The 21,004-nt window shown below is 43.1% G+C and overlaps 1 protein-coding gene across 6 annotated transcripts in view; it reads left to right on the top strand.

The window, feature by feature from the left end:
- Positions 1-21,004, top strand: part of MMS19 (MMS19 homolog, cytosolic iron-sulfur assembly component) — a 34,555-nt gene that overhangs the window by 6,353 nt on the left and 7,198 nt on the right. For 4 of the 6 annotated variants that reach the window (XM_040254795.1, XM_040254796.1, XM_040254797.1 and 1 more), the window contains exons 2-16: positions 6,839-6,887; positions 8,982-9,082; positions 9,866-9,951; positions 10,338-10,412; positions 10,825-10,894; positions 11,276-11,404; positions 11,491-11,552; positions 17,640-17,726; positions 18,083-18,157; positions 18,565-18,642; positions 19,303-19,441; positions 19,684-19,838; positions 20,095-20,173; positions 20,580-20,705; positions 20,895-20,976. In XM_040254795.1, coding sequence (XP_040110729.1) covers positions 6,839-6,887; positions 8,982-9,082; positions 9,866-9,951; positions 10,338-10,412; positions 10,825-10,894; positions 11,276-11,404; positions 11,491-11,552; positions 17,640-17,726; positions 18,083-18,157; positions 18,565-18,642; positions 19,303-19,441; positions 19,684-19,838; positions 20,095-20,173; positions 20,580-20,705; positions 20,895-20,976 — 1,393 coding nt within the window. Of the gene's footprint in view, positions 1-6,838; positions 6,888-8,433; positions 8,452-8,981; positions 9,090-9,865; positions 9,952-10,337; positions 10,413-10,824; positions 10,895-11,275; positions 11,405-11,490; positions 11,553-17,639; positions 17,727-18,082; positions 18,158-18,564; positions 18,643-19,302; positions 19,442-19,683; positions 19,839-20,094; positions 20,174-20,579; positions 20,706-20,894; positions 20,977-21,004 lie in introns of those variants that run through there. The other 2 variants (XM_040254800.1, XM_040254799.1) reach the window with 2 other exon arrangements.

Raw genomic sequence — 21,004 nt, 5'->3', positions numbered from 1 at the left:
CTTCAGTTCAGTGAAATTCTTTGCTAGTAACAGCTGTCAGTCCCCTATGGCTTCCTGTATGCGCTAATACCCTTGTGGCTGCTACTGAAATTTGTTTTTAGATGGGTTTTTCAGCAGAGTTGCCTGGGTTCTGTCCAGGAGATTCCAGAAAAGTACCCTTTTCCACCCTCGCAAGTGGTACAGTAATTTGTAACCCGGGAATGAGTCTGTCTCTTAAGTATCGCCATTACAGGATGGGGTGTGGAACCTAATTCTCAGTGCCTTAGCTTGTCCTGTTAGTCTAGCTGCTGCTCCTTCCCCCACCCCACTGCTTGCAGATTTTTTCCCTTCGCTCTTTCTCAGGAGTAGGGGCAGCAGCCGGGCCTTCCACATCCTGGCACGAGTAAGGTTAAGAGTGCCTGATGTCTAAATTGGTGCCAGTCACGAGCTGTGAATCCCAGCTAGAGCACTCCCTTCCTCAGTCAGATTGGGCTTCTTACTCTAGTACCGGATTACGCTTCTGCCCAGCTCAGCTCACAGCTATTGTTCAGAGACCACACACTTAAGGGGGAACTGGAGTTTCGTTTTCTCAAGCGTCTTCTTCACTTAGCCAAAGTCTGGTCTTGGAGAGAGCTGACTAATTAGGTCTTCTGTTTAAAGGTAGGTGGGTTGAGGACCCAGAGCAGACTGGAAGTAATTCCCTGATTGCCACACTTTATTGAGCTAAAACTCCTCTACATTAATCAAACACTGAGAAGATTGCTAACCTTTCACTCTTAGTTGCTCCTTTGAAACTTTCTCCTATAATATTTCTGTTAGATCTAAGTGAATTACCATTGTGCTGTTAAAATTGCATTTTCAGAAATATACTCACGTAATATACTCACGTGGTACAACATTCAAAAGGTGCAAAAAGACCCACCGTGAGAAGTCTTCCTTTCATCCCAGGATGGCAGGCAGATTGTGGCAGGTGAATTACCTAATTACTCAGTTCAGTTCAGTCACTCAGTCATGTCTGACTCTGTGACCCCATGGACTGCAGCCATGCCAGGCTTCCCTGCCATCACCAACTCCTGGAGTTTACTCAAACTCATATCCATTGAGTCTGTGATGCCATCCAACCATCTCATCTTCTGTCGTCCCCTTCTCCTCCTGCCCTCAATCTTTCCCAGCATCAGGGTCTTTTCAGATGAGTCAGCTCTCCGCATCAGGTGGCCAAAGTACTGGAGTTTCAGCTTCAACATCAGTCCTTCCAATGAACACCCAGGACTGATCTCCTTTAGGATGGACTGGTTGGATCTCCTTGCAGTCCAAGGGACTCTCAAGAGTCTTCTCCAACACCACGGTTCAAAAGCATCAATTTTTCGGTGCTCAGCTTTCTTTATAGTCCAGCTCTCACATCCATACATGACAACTGGAAAAACCCCAGCTTTGACTAGACGGACCTTTGTTGGCAAAGTCATGTCTCTGCTTTTTATATGCTGTCTAGGTTGGCCATAATTTTTCTTCCATGGAGGAAGTGTCTTTTAATTTCATGGCTGCAGTCACCATCTGCAGTGATTTTGGAGCCCCCCAAAATAAAGTCTGTCACTGTTTCCACTGTTTCCCCATCTATTTGCCGTAAAGTGATAGGACCAGATGCCCTAATCCTTGTTTTCTGAATGTTGAGCTTTAAGACAAGTTTTTCACTCTCCTCTTTCACTTTCATGAAGACGCTCTTTAGTTCTTCTCTTTGTGCCGTGAGGGTGATGTCATCTGCATATCTGAGGTTATTGGTATTTCTCCCGGCAGTCTTGATTCTAGCTTGTGCTTCATCCAGTCCAGCATTTCTCATGATGTACTCCACATATAAGTTAAATAAGCAGGGTGACTATACAGCCTTGACATACTCCTTTCCCAATTTGGAACTAGTCTGTATTATTATACTACTCGTGTATGATATATCCTCACTAAAGGGAGCCTTTTGATGAAAGTAAAAGAGGAGAATGAAAAAGTTGGCTTATAGCTCAACATTCAGAAAACTGAGATCATGGCATCCGGTCCCATCACTTCATGGCAGATAGATGGGGGAGTGGAAACAGTGGCTGACTTTATATTTTTGGGCTCCAAAATCACTGCAGATGGTGATTGCAGGCATGAAATTAAAAGACGCTTACTCCTTGGCAGGAAAGTTATGACCAACCTAGACAGCATATTAAAAAACAGAGACATTACTTTGTCAACAAAGGTCCATCTAGTCAAGGCTATGTTGTGGATATGTGTGGATATGAGAGTTGGACTATAAAGAAAGCTGAGCACTGAAGAATTGATGCTTCTGAACTATGGTGTTGGAGAAGACTCTTGAGAGTCCCTTGGACTGCAAGGAGATCCAACCAGTCCATCCTAAAGGAGATCAGTCCTGGGTGTTCATTGGAAGGACTGATGTTGAAGCTGAAACTCCAGTACTTTGGCCACCTGATGCGGAGAGCTGACTCATCTGAAAAGACCCTGATGCTGGGAAAGATTGAGGGCAGGAGGAGAAGGGAACAGCAGAGGATGAGATGGTTGGGTGGCATCACCGACTCAATGGACATGGGTTTGGGTAAACTCCGGGAGTTGGTGATGGACAGGGAGACCTGCCGTGCTGCAGTTCATGGCGTCGCGAAGAGTTGGACACAACTGAGCGGCTGAACTGAACTGAAAGGGGACATGGAGGGCAAGCTGATTAAGTGTTTGAAAAACAATATTTTGTCTGGAAACTTTCAGGCTGAAGGCAAAACTGCCCATAAGTACTGTGCTCTGCTTATGAATTTGTTTCTCACAGAGGTTCACAGTTACAAAAGTAATTTATAGCTACACTAGGGTTGAAAAGAATAAAAAATGGTAGATAATGGGATCCAAGTTCCTCACTGTCCAAGAAACAAATTATAAATAAGCAAGGGGGAAGGCTAGAATGGACCCTGTGGTACTATATTAGAGTGGAGACTCTAGTATAATCTTTTTAGTTTGATATATATGGATAGGTACAGAAATAATGATAATGTGTGTATACACATAAGTTAGAATACATACATATATTTCCCAGCTCTCTCTGCCGAGAAGAGCCTAGAAGCAGTGATATCACAATAGCAATGAGTGCAGCTACTTCCATATGTTGGTTTTTAATACCATTCTCCAATAAAAGGAACCAGGACTTCTTGGGGCAAAGGCTGATTTAAGGGTTGGGGCAGGGAAATTACAACATGAACCTTTAGTATTTTGTAGTGCCAAAAGGTAAGAAAGCACGTTAAAAAAATAAAAGGGTAGGGTATGTCAAAGGGACGCTGGTGCCAACCAGTGGAAAAAAACTCCTGATGGCTAAAGATAGAAAATTGAGCAATGAAATAGCCTAGTATTGGATTATAACCCAAGGCATAAAATATGCATGAGCCTATGCTGATATAAATAACTGAATAAATGAAGGGAAGAGATGAATCTTCCGTAGAATAACTCCAAATAACATAGATAAATACTCCTTCTTCTAAGGAACGGAGCTTAATCTCCCCTTTGTCCTAAGTCACTAAGTGTGAACTCTGGACTTAGTGACTCCCTTCCAAAGGAAAGAATCCGGGAAAAGGAGAAATAATAACTGTATGCCTGGTGCAGAGACCTGCTGGCTCTACCTTAACCAAGTGGTCAGAGTTAAAATCACCAGTGATAAGTCGTGTTGATATATTGTACCTGTGATAGGATGTGATGAGAAAGGCACTTTACCTCTATGCTATTATTCTTACCCCAACTCCATAACCCTAGGATAAACATGAGGAAAACATAAAAAAAAAAAAATTCATCAAAAGACGTTTTATGAAAATATTGATACTTTTTAAAAATACCAAAGTCATGAAAAACAAGGAAGGTTGAGGGATTCGTTATGGCTAGTTGCAGTGTGATATCCTTAATTGGATCCTGAAACAGAAAAACTACATTAGTGGAAAAATTGGTAAAATCTGATAAAGTCTAGAGTTTAGTTAAAAGTAATATAGAAATGCTCATCTCTGTTAGTTTTGACAAATGTACTATGTAAGATGTTAACCTTCAGGGAAACTGGGCAAGGCGTATATAGGAACTCTGTACTACCTTTACAACCTTTTTTCTTTAAACCTAAAATTATTCCAAAGTAAAACCTTTTTTTAAGTCTACCTCTCAACCCCATTGGATTGCAAGCAGATCAAATCAGTCAATCCTAAAGGAAATCAACTTTGAATATTCATTGTAAGGACTGATGCTGAAGCTGAAGCTCCAGTACTTTGGCCACCTGATGCTAAGAGCTTATTCACTGGAAAAGACCCTGATGCTGGGAAAGATTGAAGGCAGAAGGAAAGGCGGGTGGCAGAGGATGAGGTGGTTAGATAGTATCACCGACTCAATGGACATGAATTTGAGCAAACTCTGGGAGATTGTGAAGGACAGGGAATCCTGGCGTGCTGTAGACTATGGGCTCATAAAGAGTTGTACAGGACTTAGTGACTGAACACACACACACTCGTTCCCCTAGCTATCAGTCTCCATCCCTGGAGACAATCAGTGTTACTAACTCCTTTTATCTTCTAGAGATATAAATAAATACAAGTAGAAATAATTCCCCCTCCCTTTAAAAACAATGCCACGCACATACTATATATTAATACTATTTATGTACACTCTATGTTCTGCTTTTAAATCTTGTTCCATTATTAGTATAAATATATAGGTTCCTCAGCCTTTTTTCAATTTCTTTTCCTAAGTTAGCTACAGAGAATTCCATTGTATGGGTGTACTATAAGTAATTTAGTTCAGTTCAGTTCAGTCGCTCAGTCGTGTCCGACTCTTTGCCACCCCATGAATCGCAGCACGCCAGGCCTCCCTGTCCATCACCATCTCCCGGAGTTCACTCAGACTCACGTCCATCGAGTCCGTGATGCCATCCAGCCATCTCATCCTCTGTCGTCCCCTTCTCCCCCTGCCCCCAATCTCTCCCAGCATCAGAGTCTTTTCCAATGAGTCAACTCTTCTCATGAGGTGTCCAAAGTACTGGAGCTTCAGCTTTAGCATCATTCCTTCCAAAGAAATCCCAGGGTTGATCTCCTTCAGAATGGACTGGTTGGATCTCCTTGCAGTCCAACGGACCTTCAAGAGTCTAAAAGAGTTAGAGAGGGGATTTGAACTCCTGACCTACAGACCCTAGTCTGCCTGCCTGCCTGCCTGCCTGCCCGCCTAACCGCTATGCTATGGAGGCTTGCTGGTTTCTTGTCATTGATGGCCATTTGTTATTTACAGTCATTTGCTATTATAAACTACTCTGAAGTGAGAAAATCTGTACATGCATTATTTTGCACTTTTAAAAGTAGATAGGGTAAATTTTGAGGAGATTCCCTGGGTTAAAGCATATGTATTGATACACTTGTAACTTAAAAGATACTCTCCAATTGCTCTTCCTAGAGACTTCTCTGGTGGTCCAGTGGTTAAGACTCTGTGCTTCCAAAGCAGGGGGCACGGTTCACAGCTTGGTCAGGCATTCAGATCCCTCATGCCAAGTGGATGGGCCAAGGAGAAAATGCCCTCTATAAAAAGGCTGTACCAACGCATATGGCCCCTGCATCATCTGAGTGCCTTGTTTCTGCCTACCATCACTGAACATAGAGTTATACAGAATGCTTGCTCTTTGCCAGTCTGTTTGCATGAGCATCTTCTGGTCTTGCCCATTTTTAAGTTGGTTGGTGGTCTTTTTCTCATTGATTTGTAGAAGCTCTTTTTATATTGGCAAAATAGCCTTTTGTTATAAGAATTGCATATATTTTTTCCTAGTTTGTCTTATGATTTTTTTTCTTGCCTTGCAGAAAATCCAGGCTTTTTTTTTTTAATGTAGCTAATTTTAACTAATCTTTTCTTTTATAGTTAAAGTATAACTTTATATTATACTTAGAAATGGTCTCCTGTTTTGTTTTTTTTTTCTTTAATCCATTTGAAATTTACTTTGGTGAAAAATTCAGAGCCATTGGTTTTTTTGTTTTTGTTCTTTTCCCCCAAATATCCAATCATTGCAACATCATTTATTAAATAATCTGTTTTTCTTTAATTGAAATAATGATTTTTAAAATCATATTCTCATGTATTTGTGTCTCTTTCTGGATTTTCTGTTCCATTTTTGTACCATTGATTTCTTTGACTATGAACTCATACTACACTGTTATTTTTTGTTTATACTTTTATTATGGAGAATATAAAGTATATTCAGAAGTATACAGTGTTGTAATTATTGTAAAATTTATGTATAAAAATCTTCTACTATCTGGAAGAACCGCCTTTCCGCCCTCATTACTCTTTTTTAGAATTTGCCTGATTATGTATTATTTTCTGCACGTGAACTTTCTCATTTGTGCTTTAAAGTTTTCACCATTCAGATATTCACATTTTTCTGTTCAGTTTATATTAAGGTATTTTTCTCTCTCTTTTTAAAATTTTATTTGTTGCTATTACTTTTTTCCTTTATATAATTTTACAGGCTAGTGTACATATATATGTGGAAGTTCTTAATTTCATATTAATTTTGTACCTAGCCATCCTAATGAGTTATTTTGCTTGTAATATTTTTTCATGTATTTCTCTTGAATTTTCCTAGGTAAACAATCAGGTTACCTACAAATGATATATTTACTTTCTTTTCAGTTTTTATACTTGGAGCTGCATATTTGAAGTATTATGAAATGCCTCTAGTGTGGAGGAACTCTTGGCAAGCACAGTGGACTCCCAGGTGTGAACCCAGGATAGGCAGAAACATCGGCAATAGAGACATTAAACCCTAGGATGGAGTTTTTTGTTGTTACTGTTGTTGTTTCATGTTTTCTTTTTTTCTTTCCTCTAGATGTGAAGTCTGGAAGCTATACAGTGTTACAAGTGGTGGAAGCCCTTGGGTAAGCGACATGCTCCAGAACAACTCTCATCAGCCCTGGCAGTACACTCTGAAAACAGTTATTTTGTCCTCAGTTTCTTCCACTGTAGCCCAGTTCCTCCCTTCCCCTTCCATATTAGTACCTCAGGCTAAGCCTGTGTTTCTCTTGAAAAAAGTTTCATGGCAACTGATTGAGACCCTTGACAAGGTGTTGAGAGCATAGCCTGTGGGCCGAAGTAGCTCTTTGTTTAGGTGAAGGTGCGTGGTTGAAAGCCATGTTAATGCTTCTTTAGCCCCACCCTCCCCCGTGGCATCCTAGTCAGCCTGCATCTGACTCAGACCCCTGTGGGCCCCGCCTGGGAGGCTGACCTGGCACGGGATTCCCCAGTGTAGGAAAAGGCTTGGAACAACAGCTGGAAGACCACTGTTCAAACCAGATGTTCCAAGCTCCAGAGGAGGCATGTGCTTATAGTCTAATGCCTGCTCTTCTCATATTTTGTACTTGGAAGACCATTTAAATTGGAAAGTCTTAGTAGCAAAGGTTGTTAACTGTCATAGCTAGTGTGTCTCCTAAAACAGAGAAAAATAGAAAATTGGGGAGAAGATGGGAGAGTAGGTCACTATTATGCATTTCTCCCATATGTTGTTGTGGCCTTGGTTCATTTTTTTAAAGTAACAGCTTTATTGAGATATAATTTACCTATCATAAATTCACCATTTAAAAGTTTGTATTAAAAAAATAAATAATAAAGTGTGTATTCACAGATTTGTGCAGCCATTAGTTACCACAGTCAATTTTAGGACATTTTCATCACCCCAAAAAGAAACCCCACGCCTATTAACAGTCACTCCCCATTCCTTTCTCTTCCTTGTACTGGTAACCGCTAATCTACTTTGTTTCTGTGGATTTACCTATGCTGAAAATTTCAGATAAATGAAATCATACGATAATATATAATCTTTATGATTGGTTTCTTTCATTTGAAATAATGTTTTTAAGATTCATTTCTGCTGTAGCTTGTATCAGTACTTCATTGCTTGCTGAATAATATTCTGTTATATGGATATACCACAGTTTGTTTACCCATTCATCAGTTGAGGGATATCTGAGTTGTTGTCACATTTTGACTATTCTGAATAATATTTCTGTGAGCATCTGTGTACCTTGGTCCATTTTTAAAAGCACAGCTTTCTGCTTGAGTGGGGCCCTTTCTGTAAGTTCCTATCCCAGGTACCCTGTCAAGACTGATCTTTTTTGCCGCAATTCCTCTAGTATAGATACTCTTCAGACTTCCCCGGTGGCTCAGTGGTAGAGAATCCACCTGCAATGCAGGAGATGAGGGTTCAATTGGTGGGTTGGGAAGATCCCCTCGAGGAGGAAATGAGGAAATGGCAACAGTATTCTTGCCTGTAAAATTCCATGGACAGAGGAGCCTAGGGGGCTATAGTCCATGGGGTAGCAACAGTCGAACACTACTGGACGACTGAGCTCAGCATAGGTACTCTTATCCTTGTTTCCTTAAGGTGCCCTGGCCAGCTCTCCTTCCAAAGTCTTCTGCCTCCTTCATTTGCTTAGATTCCTTGTGGTATGTTTAAATGTAATCTCTGTGATTTGTTTTGAAGATAAATCACCTTGTTGTTGCTTCAGCCTGGGTCCTCCCATATCAATAATCCTAAATAGTTAAAGCCTTTATTCTGACCATTTTACTTAGTACACTTCCAGTTGTAAAGACTATAATGGTTGCTTTAATAGTGATATATTTATTCTTCTCCTGTTTTGGTAGAAGCTGCCATCTCTTGAGCCCTGTGGGTAACTGCTAAGCTCTCTTTCAGAGGAAAGTCACAATTGTATCACTGAGGTGAAAGAGTAAACCCCACACCCAGTCAGTGCCTGGAGACAGACGCTTCTGTTGGCTGTGGTGTCACTTATGCCCCTGATGACACCTCCAGGCCAATCTGGGGATTGGCCTTACTGTTGTTTGTAATGCTAAGCGCCTCCAGAGTGCCTTCCTGGGCTGGCTTCCATGCCCAGGGGGTGAGTGTGACTAGTTGCAAAATATTTACTTCAGAAGTTTGAACTGGGTGATATCAGGCTCTCCATCTCGCTTTCCCCCAGGTCTTCTCTAGAGAATCCAGAACCCCGAACTCGGGCACGTGGAATCCAGCTTTTGTCACAGGTGCTCCTCCAGTGTCACTCCTTGCTCCTGGAGAAGGAAGGTAACTGGTAGGCGTGCTGAGCCAAAGCCTTCCTTGTCTGTCAGGCCGGTTTCCCCGCTGGGAGGGAGGGAGGGACACAAGGTATCTTCGAACTCCTAACTCAGGATCTTCACACCTCACTAGTATATGTGGAAAAGAAGATAAGAATTGAGCCACAAGACACATAGATTTCAAATGTAGCCTTAGACAGTTTTTTTTTTCCCCAGTATGTCTTCTCCTGTCTGTAAAATGGACAAAGTAGTGTTTCATAGATGGAGCAGAAAAGTAATGAAATATCAGAATGCTTTGAAGTCCTGAGGGAAAAAACCCACAACTTATTTATCTTCCATCGCAGGAGTAGGCAAACTACAGCCTGTTTTTATAAATAAAATTTTATAAGCATATAGCCATGTCCATTTATGTACCTGCTGTTTATGCTGCTTTTATGCTACAGTGGCCCAGCTGAGTAGTTGTGACATACTGTGTCCAAACACCTAAAATATTTACTGTATGGCCCTGTGAGAAACATGCCAACCCAAGTTCTGTAGAAAGGCAGTTCTCAGGTTGAGACTGGGTTTGATTGTGACCTCTGTGTGAATGGATAACCCAAGATGTTCACCTGTTTTCTTGACAGATAAGGAAGGAACCCCCCAAATGGGAGGGCTTGAGACATACCTAGATGAAGGAGGTGATTTGTAGTGAAGCCCAGGCAGGAACAGCCCTTAGAAACTTTGGGAAGAAGCAATGCCGGCGGGCCCTTCTCCAGCCTGTGGAAACTAATGCCTGAATTTCTGGTCTGTGCAGTGGTCCACCTGATCCTGTTCTATGAGAACCGGCTGAAGGACCATCATCTCGTGATCCCGTCTGTCCTGCAGGGTTTGAGGGCACTTGTGAGTTCTCCTTTTCTGTATTACATACCATGTTTACAGGAATCTATTTCCAGTGAATTCTCTCCTTCCGCTTAGTGGGTGAGACTTCGGGTACTTGAAAGCAGATGCCTAGATATGGGGCTAAACTAGTCTCAGCCAGCTCCACTTCTGTTTTTAGTCTGGAGAGTAAAAGTGTCCTTTGGGGACTGGAATTCAGCGTCAACCTGGAAGGAGCTTCAGAGACCTAAATCAGCTTGAGGAAAGGGACCATGTTTCTCACTGTCAGCATTTCTTCCCCAGCCTGGATGTTATAATTCCCACTGTAGTTAGATAGGCCCGTTTTAGCTTGAAGGCTACACTAAAATTTCCAGATTTGCCTCTGTGTTCACACTTCTTTTCTCCCCTAGAGCCTGTGTGTGGCCCTGCCCCCAGGGCTGGCAGTCTCTGTGCTTAAAGCCATCTTCCAGGAGGTCCACGTACAGGTGAGTGATAACGGTCACCTCGGTATTTTCTATCTTCCAGCCCTTGATATATCTAGAATTACATGGCCAAAAAAAAATTGCCTTCTAAGAGTTCTGAACTCTTACAGGCCTTTGACCATATTTGCCTGCTGTCCCTTGCTACTGTATAAGGAGAGGGAGGCATGCAATTACATCTGACCTGTGTCCTCTTACACCTGAAGAAAGTGAGGCACATAGGAGACAGGTTTTGGTTATTGGTTCCTGTGCTAGACTGCTGGACCAGAGCCATACTTTTTCTCTGCACTTCCTCTGAGGTTCATCTTATTCTGGTATAAAGAGAATTACCCAGTTAGAGACGGTGAAGCAGGAAATAGTTTTGTCAGCTGAGGTATTCTTTGGGCACTTACTCTACTTTCTTGTCTCTCCTACTAAGTCCCTGCCGCAGGTGGACCGACACACAGTCTACAGTATCATCACCAACTTCATGCGAACCCGGGAAGAAGGTAAGAGGCAGGCTTTCAGGAGACCTAAAAAGTGAACACAACTTTTCTTCCCCCTTTACCAGGACTGATTTTTAGCCCAGGGTGATATAAAAGAGCCAGTACTCTGAGAGGAAGATAAAGGGAAGCTGGGAGTCACTCACTCCCCAGTAAAGTAAAGAAAGGGTGGAGTTTGAGCTGAGGTGTTAAATTCCTGCCTCCATAACCATTATATATTGTTGCACATCTTCTCTTCACTGAGAACTTTCTTGGAATAGGAAAGCAGAAATGGTCGGCTCTGGGAGGCGTGAAGAGGGAGGCAGTGATAGAGGGAAAATGCAGGCCAGAAGAAAGCCCCGCTTTCTATCTTGTGGGACAGTAGTGACCTTGTTCTCTCCTCCCCAGAGCTGAAGGGCCTAGGAGCTGATTTCACCTTTGGCTTCATCCAGGTGATGGATGGGGAAAAGGATCCCCGTAATCTTCTGGTGGCCTTCCGCATTGTCTATGACCTCATCTCCAGAGACTACAGCCTGGGTACGTCCTTGCAGTTTTGGATTAGCTGGTTGGGGCTTGTCAGATGAAAGGCTTGTAAGTCCTCATTCTTTCTCTGTTGCCTTTAGGACCTTTTGTGGAGGAGTTGTTTGAAGTGACATCTTGTTACTTCCCTATTGATTTTACTCCTGTAAGTAGTACCTTTCATTCATTCATTCAAATATTGAGTGTCTGTTGTGTGCCAGGCCCAGTTCTAGGCACTGAGGGTACAGGAGTGAACAAAAGAAACGATCCCTGCCCTCAAGAACTTAACATGTCAGTAAACTGGGAAGTGGAAAAACAAACTTCCTAAAAATGTACTTAGTGCTTAGAACTACAGGATTGTAGGACATGATTCATGGCCTTGAAAGTTGAAACATTTAAGTAACAGTAAGAGATTATGGACCAAAACAAGTGGTATTACAGTTGTTTGAAGACAGAGTTCAGTGTGAGCTGGAGCAGGCAGGAACTGACTCACAGATAAAATAGATTTCAGTTGGTTTCTGCAGGATGTGTAGCATATGATCCTGGATTCTGAGGGCACATCTTGGGCAATAGAAACAAAGAGGACACCATTGAGCATAGCACGCACAGGAGGTGTTTGCTCTCAGGCCTCAGCCCTTCTCCCGCTCTGCATCTTGATTCACCTTCTCTTTGCAAATACTCAGGGTCTCAGCACTATATGGGTATGCATGGTATGTAGATGAAATGAAAGGAATTATACCACACACATCAAATTTACATCAGAGCTCAGTCGGTAAAGAATCTACCTGCAATGCAGGAGACCCCAGTTCAATTCCTGGGTCGGGAAGATCCACTGGAGAAGGGATAGGCTACCCACTCTAGTATTCTTGGGCTTCCGCTGTGGCTCAGCTGGTAAGGAATCCACCTGCAATGTGGGAGACCTGGATTCAATCCCTGCGTTGGGAAGATTCCCTGGAGAAGGGAAAGGCTACCCATTCCAGTATTCTGGCCTAGAGAATTCCATGGACTGTATAGTACATGGGGTCTCCAAGAGTTGGACATGACTGAGTGCCTTTCACTATTGACTTTCCCTGCCTTTAAGATAAAAAGCCATTTTTGCCATAGGGAATTTCTTAGCAGCTTATTTTAGCTGACATCATGTTGCTGGGGCCACCTCACCTTTGAACTCTTGAAAGCTCTTGGTTAGGCTGCCAGATTTCTCTGTTTTTGCTTTCTTTATTTTGTGTTTGTTTTGAAAAGATAACATTCACAGTATTCAAAATACAAAAGGTACAAATAGGTGAAAAATCTACATACCATCAAGTTTATTTCTCCATTGTCAACCAGTTTTATCAATTATGTCTGAATCTTAGAGAGCTTTCTCATCCATGTATTAAAAAATGCTCTTCCCTTTCCCCATAAAAATGGTAGTAGATTTACACATTTTTCCTATACTTTGCCATTTTCACTTAGCAGTATATCTTGGAGAGGGTTCCATAACAGTATATAAATTAGCTCTTTATTCTTTATGACTGATTTTCCTTTGCATGGACATACCTAATTAATTTTACTTGTTCTCCATGGGACAAAGGTTTTTGCTAATCTTTTGCTGTTACAAGCAATGCTGCCACTTAAACATACCCTGCCTGTACATGTATCATTTCACACATATGTGGGTATATGGGTGTAACACTAGGATAAATTCCTAAAATTTAGGAATATGTGCTGGAATATATGCACTTAAAATTTTAGGGTGGGCAAGAATATTTTTTTTTTTTTTGAAAGATAGTACAGTGAACATGATGCAACGTTTAGAGAATTAAGCCTCTTTGCTGCCACCCAACCATTTTCCTTTCAGAGATAATCATTGCTCCCAACTGCTTATATATTTTCTCAGAGATGTTCTAGGCAAAACAAGTTTATAGATAATTGGAAATTTTCTTTTATTTGAGCAGAGTTGTGTGTTTTTTTCCACAGTGTGGTCTGTGGGAAGCAGAAAGCTCTTGTCAGTTAAAATAGGGACACCTGGCTTTCAGTGTTAAATTTGTGTTAAAAATATTCTTCACGGTCTTATCAATCTGTATAGGCCACTTGCCATCACCATCATGGATCACAGCAGTGTAAGTTAGGGCCAGATAGCTGCTGTTTTAGACTTTGTGAGCCTTATGTTCCCTATTGAAACTCTTCACCTCTGCTGTTCTAGCACAGAAATGGCCCTCGCCGCTGGAATGTGGTACACTGGCTGTATTGCAATAAATATATTTATGGACTTGGGAATTCACATTTCATGTAATTTTCATGTGCCATAAGATATTATTTGATTTGTTTTTCAACCATTTAAAAATGTAAAAACCAGTCTTAACTTAGCCATACAGTCTTAGCTGGTTGCTTCCTACTCTTAATGCAGAGTCAATACTGAGTCTTTCCCATCATCTAGGGATTCCTTTATTTTTTTCTCTTGGATCAGATCTCCATTTTCTGTGTTTATGTATTCCTCATTTTATGGTTTATTCCCTCATTTTGGTGGTGCTCGTCCCTTATGAGCTTCCCGTGGGTGTAAAAAGAGTATAAAATGTTTTCATTTTTGTAAATCTAGAATCTCTTCATTCTTTGCTCACACTTATTGATAATATGGGTATAAAATTGAAGGCATTGCTATATTTACTTCTAATTTTCAGTTGCTGTGAAGAAGTCTGAATTCTTTCTGCTCTGCAAAACTTTTATGTTCACTTTTCTTCCCTCTTCTCGGGAAGCTTTTAAGCGTTGGTTATTTCCCCCCAATATTTTGAAAATTCACAGTGCTGTGCCTTAGTACAGTTCTGTTTCCACTAATTAATTTTACTTGTCCTCCATGGGACAAAGGTTTTGTGCTTTATACTGGGTGCTTGGTAGGTCCTGTCGGTCTGGAAGCTCGTGTCCTCCAGCCTGGGAGGTTTTCTTGGCATTCTTCCGTTGATGATGTCTTTCCCTCTGTTAGCTCTCTGCTCCTTCCTTTGGGAACTCCTGTCAGTCTGTTACCTTTTCTTTCATATTTCCTTCCTTTACCTTTTTGTTACTTTATAAGAAATTTTTATTTTTTATCTTTTCTATCAGTCAGAGTCCAGGCATGAAAAACAGAAACCACTTTGGTATTTAAAACAAATAATTTAATGCTGGAAATTGTTTGTACAAGTTATAGGAGAGCTGAGAAGCCAAACAAGGGATAGTGAGGCAGCCTATCAATAGCAGAAAACCATTACCACCCTGAGGCTGGAGGGACAAAGGGAAAAGTTGATATTACTGGACCTCAGGGGCTAAGCGTATGACAAAACATAGGCCTTCAGTGGGACCTGGAGCCAAGGAGGAGATGCTACCAGTGGTGAAAGTGCCCACTAAATAGAGATGAGAAGAAATGTCCTGGGTTTTCCTTTCCTTCTGACCTGCATTCATCTACAAGTGCTTCCCATTGACTGAACCTCGGCCATTGTGGGAACCGGGAGAATGCAGCCTACGGTGGTCAGCCTGAGGAAGGGATCCGAGGGCAGAAAGGCCCAGGACCAGCACATCTCCCAGCAGTTGATTCTGTTTTTCATTTCTGCACTCATGCTTTGAATTTCTCAGGGCCTTTTATTGTCATTTTTTATGATTTCTTGAATGTTTTTTGATTTTTTTTTAATAGCATTCTATTCTTATTTAACCCATGAATGAATTACTTTCTTACCATTCTTGAAAACTCTCCCCACGTGTGGTCTTTGTTTCATCCAAGTTTTTTATTCAATTTATGTTGTTCTCTATTTGCAGGTTAGAGGCTTTCTTCAGATATCTAGTAATCCTTGGGAGTTTGCACATGTTTCAAAGTGAGGATTATAAAGTTGAGTGGGAGCTCTGAGCACATTGAGTGGGCTGATTGAGGATGAACTTCCCTGTAGAGTGGCTTACATGGACAATTTGGGAACCCTCAGGTTGCAGGATCTTTATTCCCCATCCAGGACTTTGGCAGTGAAAGTGCTGAGTCCTAACCACTGGACATCCAAGGAATTCCCACTTAGACCTCTTTTGATTCAGCACCCAGGCCCTCAACTGCATTATTGTCTCAGCTCTGTCCCACCCTCTCCAAGAATTAACCCCCCAGATTCTGCTGCAGCTAGGAAGGACTTGAGAAGCAATCTGGGAGGTCAGACTGCTTCTCTAATCCCACTCCCACTTCCAAAGGTGCCTGGTACTGCTGGTTGCAAAGCTTTTCGAGGAGACTGTGTGGTGTGTATGGAGAGCTTTCCCCAAGCCTACTGAGGATTCTGTTGTCTTGGCTCTAAGTAATTTTCTTCTTACCCATCTGCTTTTACAATTTTGTTGCTAATATCTCTTGTCCTATTCACCCTTCAGCTTTATATCTTAAAGAAAGAAAAGAAAATCCCCTTACTGCATTTTTGGTGGGGTTTCTAAAGAGGAAAAGGAAAATCTGCTTCGTGTTTTCACTCTGCCTTCTTGACATACACATGGCTAATAGGCACATGAAAAGATCCTTAACTTTGCTAATTATTCAAGAAATGCAAATTACAACTACAAAGAGGTATGGCCTTACACCAGTCAGAATGAAGTGAAGTGAAGTGAAGTGAAAGTCTCTCAGTTGTGTCTGACTCTTTGCAACCCCATGGACTATACAGTCCATGGAATTCTCCAGGCCAGAATACTGGAGTGGGTAGCCTTTCCCTCCTCCAGGGGATCTTCCCAACCCAGGGATCAAACCCAGGTCTCCCACATTGCAGGCGGATTCTTTACCATCTGAACCACCAGGGAAGCCCCTAGTCAGAATGGCCATCATCAAGAAGTCTACAGATAATAATGCTGGAGAGAGTGTGGAGAAAAGGGAACCCTCCTCCACTGTTGGTGGGAATGTAAACTGGGCAGCTGCTGTGGCAAACAGAATGGAGCTAGCATATGATCCAGCAGTCCCACTCCTCTGGTATATATCCGGAAACGAGGAAGAGACACATGCAACGAAGTAGAGGACCTAGAGATTTTCATACTAAGTAAGACACAGAAAGACAATTATATGTGGACTCTAAAAAATAACACAGATTAATTCATTTACAACGCAGAAACAGACTCACAGACATAGGAAACAAACTTTACGGTTACCGAAGGAGTTGGGGAGGAATAAATCAGGAATACAGGATTAACAGGATATATAGGAGTTCAGTCCTAAATATTCATTGGAAGGACTGATGCTGAAGCTGAAACTACTTTGGCCATGTGATGTGAAGAACCGAGTCATTGAAAAAGACCCTGATGCTGGGAAAGATTGAAGGCAGGAGGAGAAAGGGACGACAGAGGATGAGGTGGTTGGATGACATCACCGACTTGATGGGCATGAGTATGAGTAAACTCCAGGAGTTAGTGATGGACAGGGAAGCCTGGCGTGCTGCAGTCCACAGGTTTGCAAAGAGTTGGACACTACTTAGCGACTGAACTGAACTGAACTGAACAGGATTAACAAATACATATCACTATATATAAAACAGAGAAACAACAAAGGTTTACTGTATAAAAAGGAACTATATTTAATACCTTATAATAACCTATAATGGAAAAGAATCTAAAAGACATATATAAATGTATATAACTGAACCACTTTGCTGTACACCTGAAACTAACAATATTATAAGTTAGCTGTATACTTCAATTAAAAAAATCTGCCTTCTTGATACAGAAATCATCAATGCTTTTATATTGCCAGAATTGCAGCTTTTCATAAGGGTGGAAAAATAGAATTGTCCGTCAAAGGGAGATTGTCCAAATAAATTGTGGCTCAACCACACAATGAAATAGTATCAGCCACTAAAACAAATGCTATGAAAGAATAATAACATGAAAAAAAATGTACCTAATGTATGAAGTGAAAAAACAGACGGCAAACCACGTGTTCAAAAGAATCGCGGTTTCTAAAGCTATATATATTTTAAAGGGAAACAGTGTCTACCAATCACATAGTCATAATACTCTATATACAGAGAACAAAGTTGCACCAGAAAGTTAAGGGTGCTTATCTCTGAGTGGTGAGATGATAGATCGGATGAAAACTGCATGATCAGATAGAAAATAAAGGCCCAACAAACCGAAATTTCCCAAGGAACAACACAAAAGAGCAAGCTGTCTTCCTTCTGGGGCCTTGTACCACTTGTCTGGCAATTTGGCTGTAAATCTCACCCTGTACTGCAGGGTTGATAGGTTCAGTCCTGTGTCCAGGCATGGTCTAAAGAGAGATACAAGGCCACGCCTCTTCTCCCTTTTGCAGCCACCTAATGATCCCCATGGCATCCAGAGAGAAGATCTCATCCTGAGTCTTCGAGCTGTGCTGGCTTCTACACCACGCTTTGCTGAGGTGCGTCTGGCCAGAGTTAGGGCATGTAGCCTCAGCCCTCAGAAGGGTCTGAAGAAAGAGCAGTTAAAGGCTTGGAGGAAAAGAAAGATCCAGTATACATTCTAGGGTATGGCCTCCTGCAAGTGTCTTCAGACCTTCGAGATTCTTTAGCTTTGCCAGCTAGCCCACTTTTCAGGTCACTAGGAGTCTGGCCATGGCTTGGGAGGGAGATTGGCTTACAGTCACAACTCCTGACTCAGTGCAGCTCGGTGACGTAGCGCCTACCCCGGGGGCTGGTGGCAGCGAGGACATGGTGGGCTGGGTGCGGCTACAGCGCCAGCCACATCCCGTGCTCGGTTCTTCCTTCTCCCCCACAGTTCTTGCTGCCCCTGCTGATTGAGAAAGTGGACTCGGAGATATTGAGTGCCAAGCTGGATTCTCTGCAGACTCTGGTGAGTGATTCTTCTCTTTTGAGGACCCAGCTGTCTTTAGACAGTTTAGCAGTGCTACAGGATTATGGACTGATTCTTAGAGAGCCAGGGAGCTGTTCCCTGGGCCTCAGGAGAGGGATACCCAGGGTCTCGGCCTGTAGGTTGACCTACAGCCCGCAGCTGCATTTTGCCCTGTTCTGTAGTAACAGAGTGGCAGCTGAGGAAAGGCTGACCAGGGCTCCCTCTTCATGCTTGTTTTCATCAGTGGGGGCGAGATCCTGCTTTTCAGTGATCTGGGTAGGATGGTTATGAAACCCTGCTGGTTTTACTGCTGAAAGCCGCCTCTTTCAGGTGCCATTCGCTGAGGGGGCTGCACGTCCCAGGAAGTCTGAGTATAGACCACCATTAACCTCTGCTTTCCCTGGCAGAATGCTTGCTGTGCCGTGTACGGACAGAAAGAACTAAAGGACTTCCTTCCCAGCCTCTGGGCTTCTATCCGCAGAGAGGTGAGTGTCACTTAGATAAACTGACTGCTCTTAACTCCTAGTTGTCAGGTCAGGCATGAGGGGAGATAACACACCCTATCCTTTTCCCTCTGTTGCTGTGCCTGGTTATTCAGCAGGAGAGCCAAGGGGCATCCTTTAGTTGAATGAAATGGGTAGGGCCAGCTGCTTGCTGATGACATGATCAGTCTCCAATAGTGCCCACTTCCTGTCCTTCCTTGGTAAAGGGCGTAGGTCACTCCGAGTAGAGGGGGAGAGGAAGAGACTTGGGGAAAGAGATCCCAACAACCACCAGTCAAGGTCGGTATTCAGTTTCTCAAAAAGTATGTGGGGACGTCCCTGGCGATCCAGTGATTAGGACTCCATGCTCTCAGTGCAGGGGGCATGGGTTCAGTCCCTCGTCGGGAACCATCACCCACATGCTGTGCAGCATAATCAAAATTGAAAAGGAAAAAAAAGAACTATGTGTATCAATATACTAGTGGGACTAAGGACTTAGTGAGAATACATCAATTGAGATGAAACTCATGTGAGGGGTTAATTTCCATTGTTGTGCCCTAAAGGTTCTCACCACCCTCTCCCCCAAAGGAAATAGGCAGCAGGTGGGTACGGTCTCACCTGGTGCAGGCTCACCTCAGTAGCCATGGGATCCCTCCCTGACAGGTGTTCCAGACGGCAAGTGAGCGGGTAGAGGCCGAGGGCCTGGCGGCCCTCAACTCCCTGACTGCGTGTTTGTCTCGCTCTGTGCTGAGGGCCGATGCTGAGGACCTCCTTGACTCCTTCCTTAGCAACATTCTACAGGGTAATGGGGCATGGAAGCTAGAAAGGGGAGTGCACACAACAGAGGGAAATTCCTTAAGGCCAGTGACCTTTCACGAGTGCCCCCAAGTTCAGCGATTTGCAAACTGGAGCCCTGCTTTGAATTGAAAGAAATTTAAGTGATAACTGCTAGTCCTGGGGCTGAGCCTCCAGCTTCTATGACCTGCAGGGGAACTGGGCAACATTCAGCCTACTCCCCAGGTCTGTGATGTGCTGCCTTTCTAGACTGCAGGCACCATCTGTGTGAACCGGACATGAAACTGGTGTGGCCTAGTGCCAAACTGCTGCAGGCGGCTGCAGGTGCATCTGCCCGGGCCTGCGACCACATCACCAGCAACGTGCTGCCTCTGCTGCTGGAACAGTTCCACAAGCACAGTCAGGTAAGGAAGCAGAATCTTTTTAGGAAATGATGGGACCCTGGGCTCGGATGGCTCTCTCATAGAGAAAGCTATGTTGCGCTTGGGCCTAGATATAGTAGATCTTGGGTTTTGCTCCCATTAGCTGCTGCTGGTCCCCTTGTTCACTCTTTTCGTCACACTCTTACGTACAACGATAATTCTCTCCACTTCCGTAGTAGCAAGACTGAAATCCATTAAAAGGTAGTCTTTGACCCCCATACCCCTTAAAACGTTACAGAGCAACCAGCGGAGGACAATCCTTGAAATGATCCTGGGTTTCTTGAAGCTGCAGCAGAAATGGAGCTATGAAGACAAGGGTGAGGCTGCCTTCTAGATGTACTGTCCTGGGGGTGCTGAGTGCTGCAGCCCTGTAAACGAGGGCAGGCCGGGAGTGCTACAGAGAAGGAGCCTAGAACAGCTGACCTGTTGTTCTCAAGTTGTAGCACAAGAGAACACTTAAGAAATGAGCCCTGTTCATTTTTTTTCCTAGTGTACTTCCTGGATATCCAATGGATTAAATTCTTTAAATCTGTCCCAGCAGTTCCCTGGTCCAGTGGTTAGGACTCCATGCTTCCTCTGCAGGGAGCATTGGTTTGATGCCTGGTTGGGGAACTAAGATCCCATGTTCCATGTTGCACAGCCAAAAAAAAAATCTGCCCCAAGTTATCTTTGTATCAGTGCTGAATGAGGTTTCCCTCTAACCTGGACTCTGTTTCTCCCTAGATGAAAGACCTCTGAGTGGCTTCAAGGACCAGCTGTGCTCACTGATATTCATGGCCCTGACAGACCCCAACACCCAGCTTCAGCTTGTTGGCATTCGCACACTCACAGTGTTGGGTGCTCAGCCAGGTACACTTAAGGGAAAGAGAAAAGATTGGAGCTTTTGGTCCCTTTCCTGTGGTTTTCTGTCTTAAAGAGCAGTCTTTATGCCCTGGTTCTCACAATTCTGTATGATTTGGGATTTCTAATAGGACTTTGGGAAGGATGGTGGTGGCTGCTGGGGAAGAAAGATGAGGTTTATGTCTCCTTCTAATACAGATCTCCTGTCTTCTGGGGATTTGGAGCTAGCAGTGGGTCACCTGTACAGACTGAGCTTCCTGGAGGAGGATTCCCAGAGTTGGTGAGAATATGAGACAGCAAGATAGAGC

The sequence above is a fragment of the Oryx dammah genome, unplaced genomic scaffold (assembly GCF_014754425.2).
Source record: "Oryx dammah isolate SB20612 unplaced genomic scaffold, SCBI_Odam_1.1 HiC_scaffold_14, whole genome shotgun sequence".
In the NCBI taxonomy this organism is placed as follows: domain Eukaryota; kingdom Metazoa; phylum Chordata; class Mammalia; order Artiodactyla; family Bovidae; genus Oryx; species Oryx dammah.
This window is presented reverse-complemented; position numbering and strand designations above follow the sequence as displayed.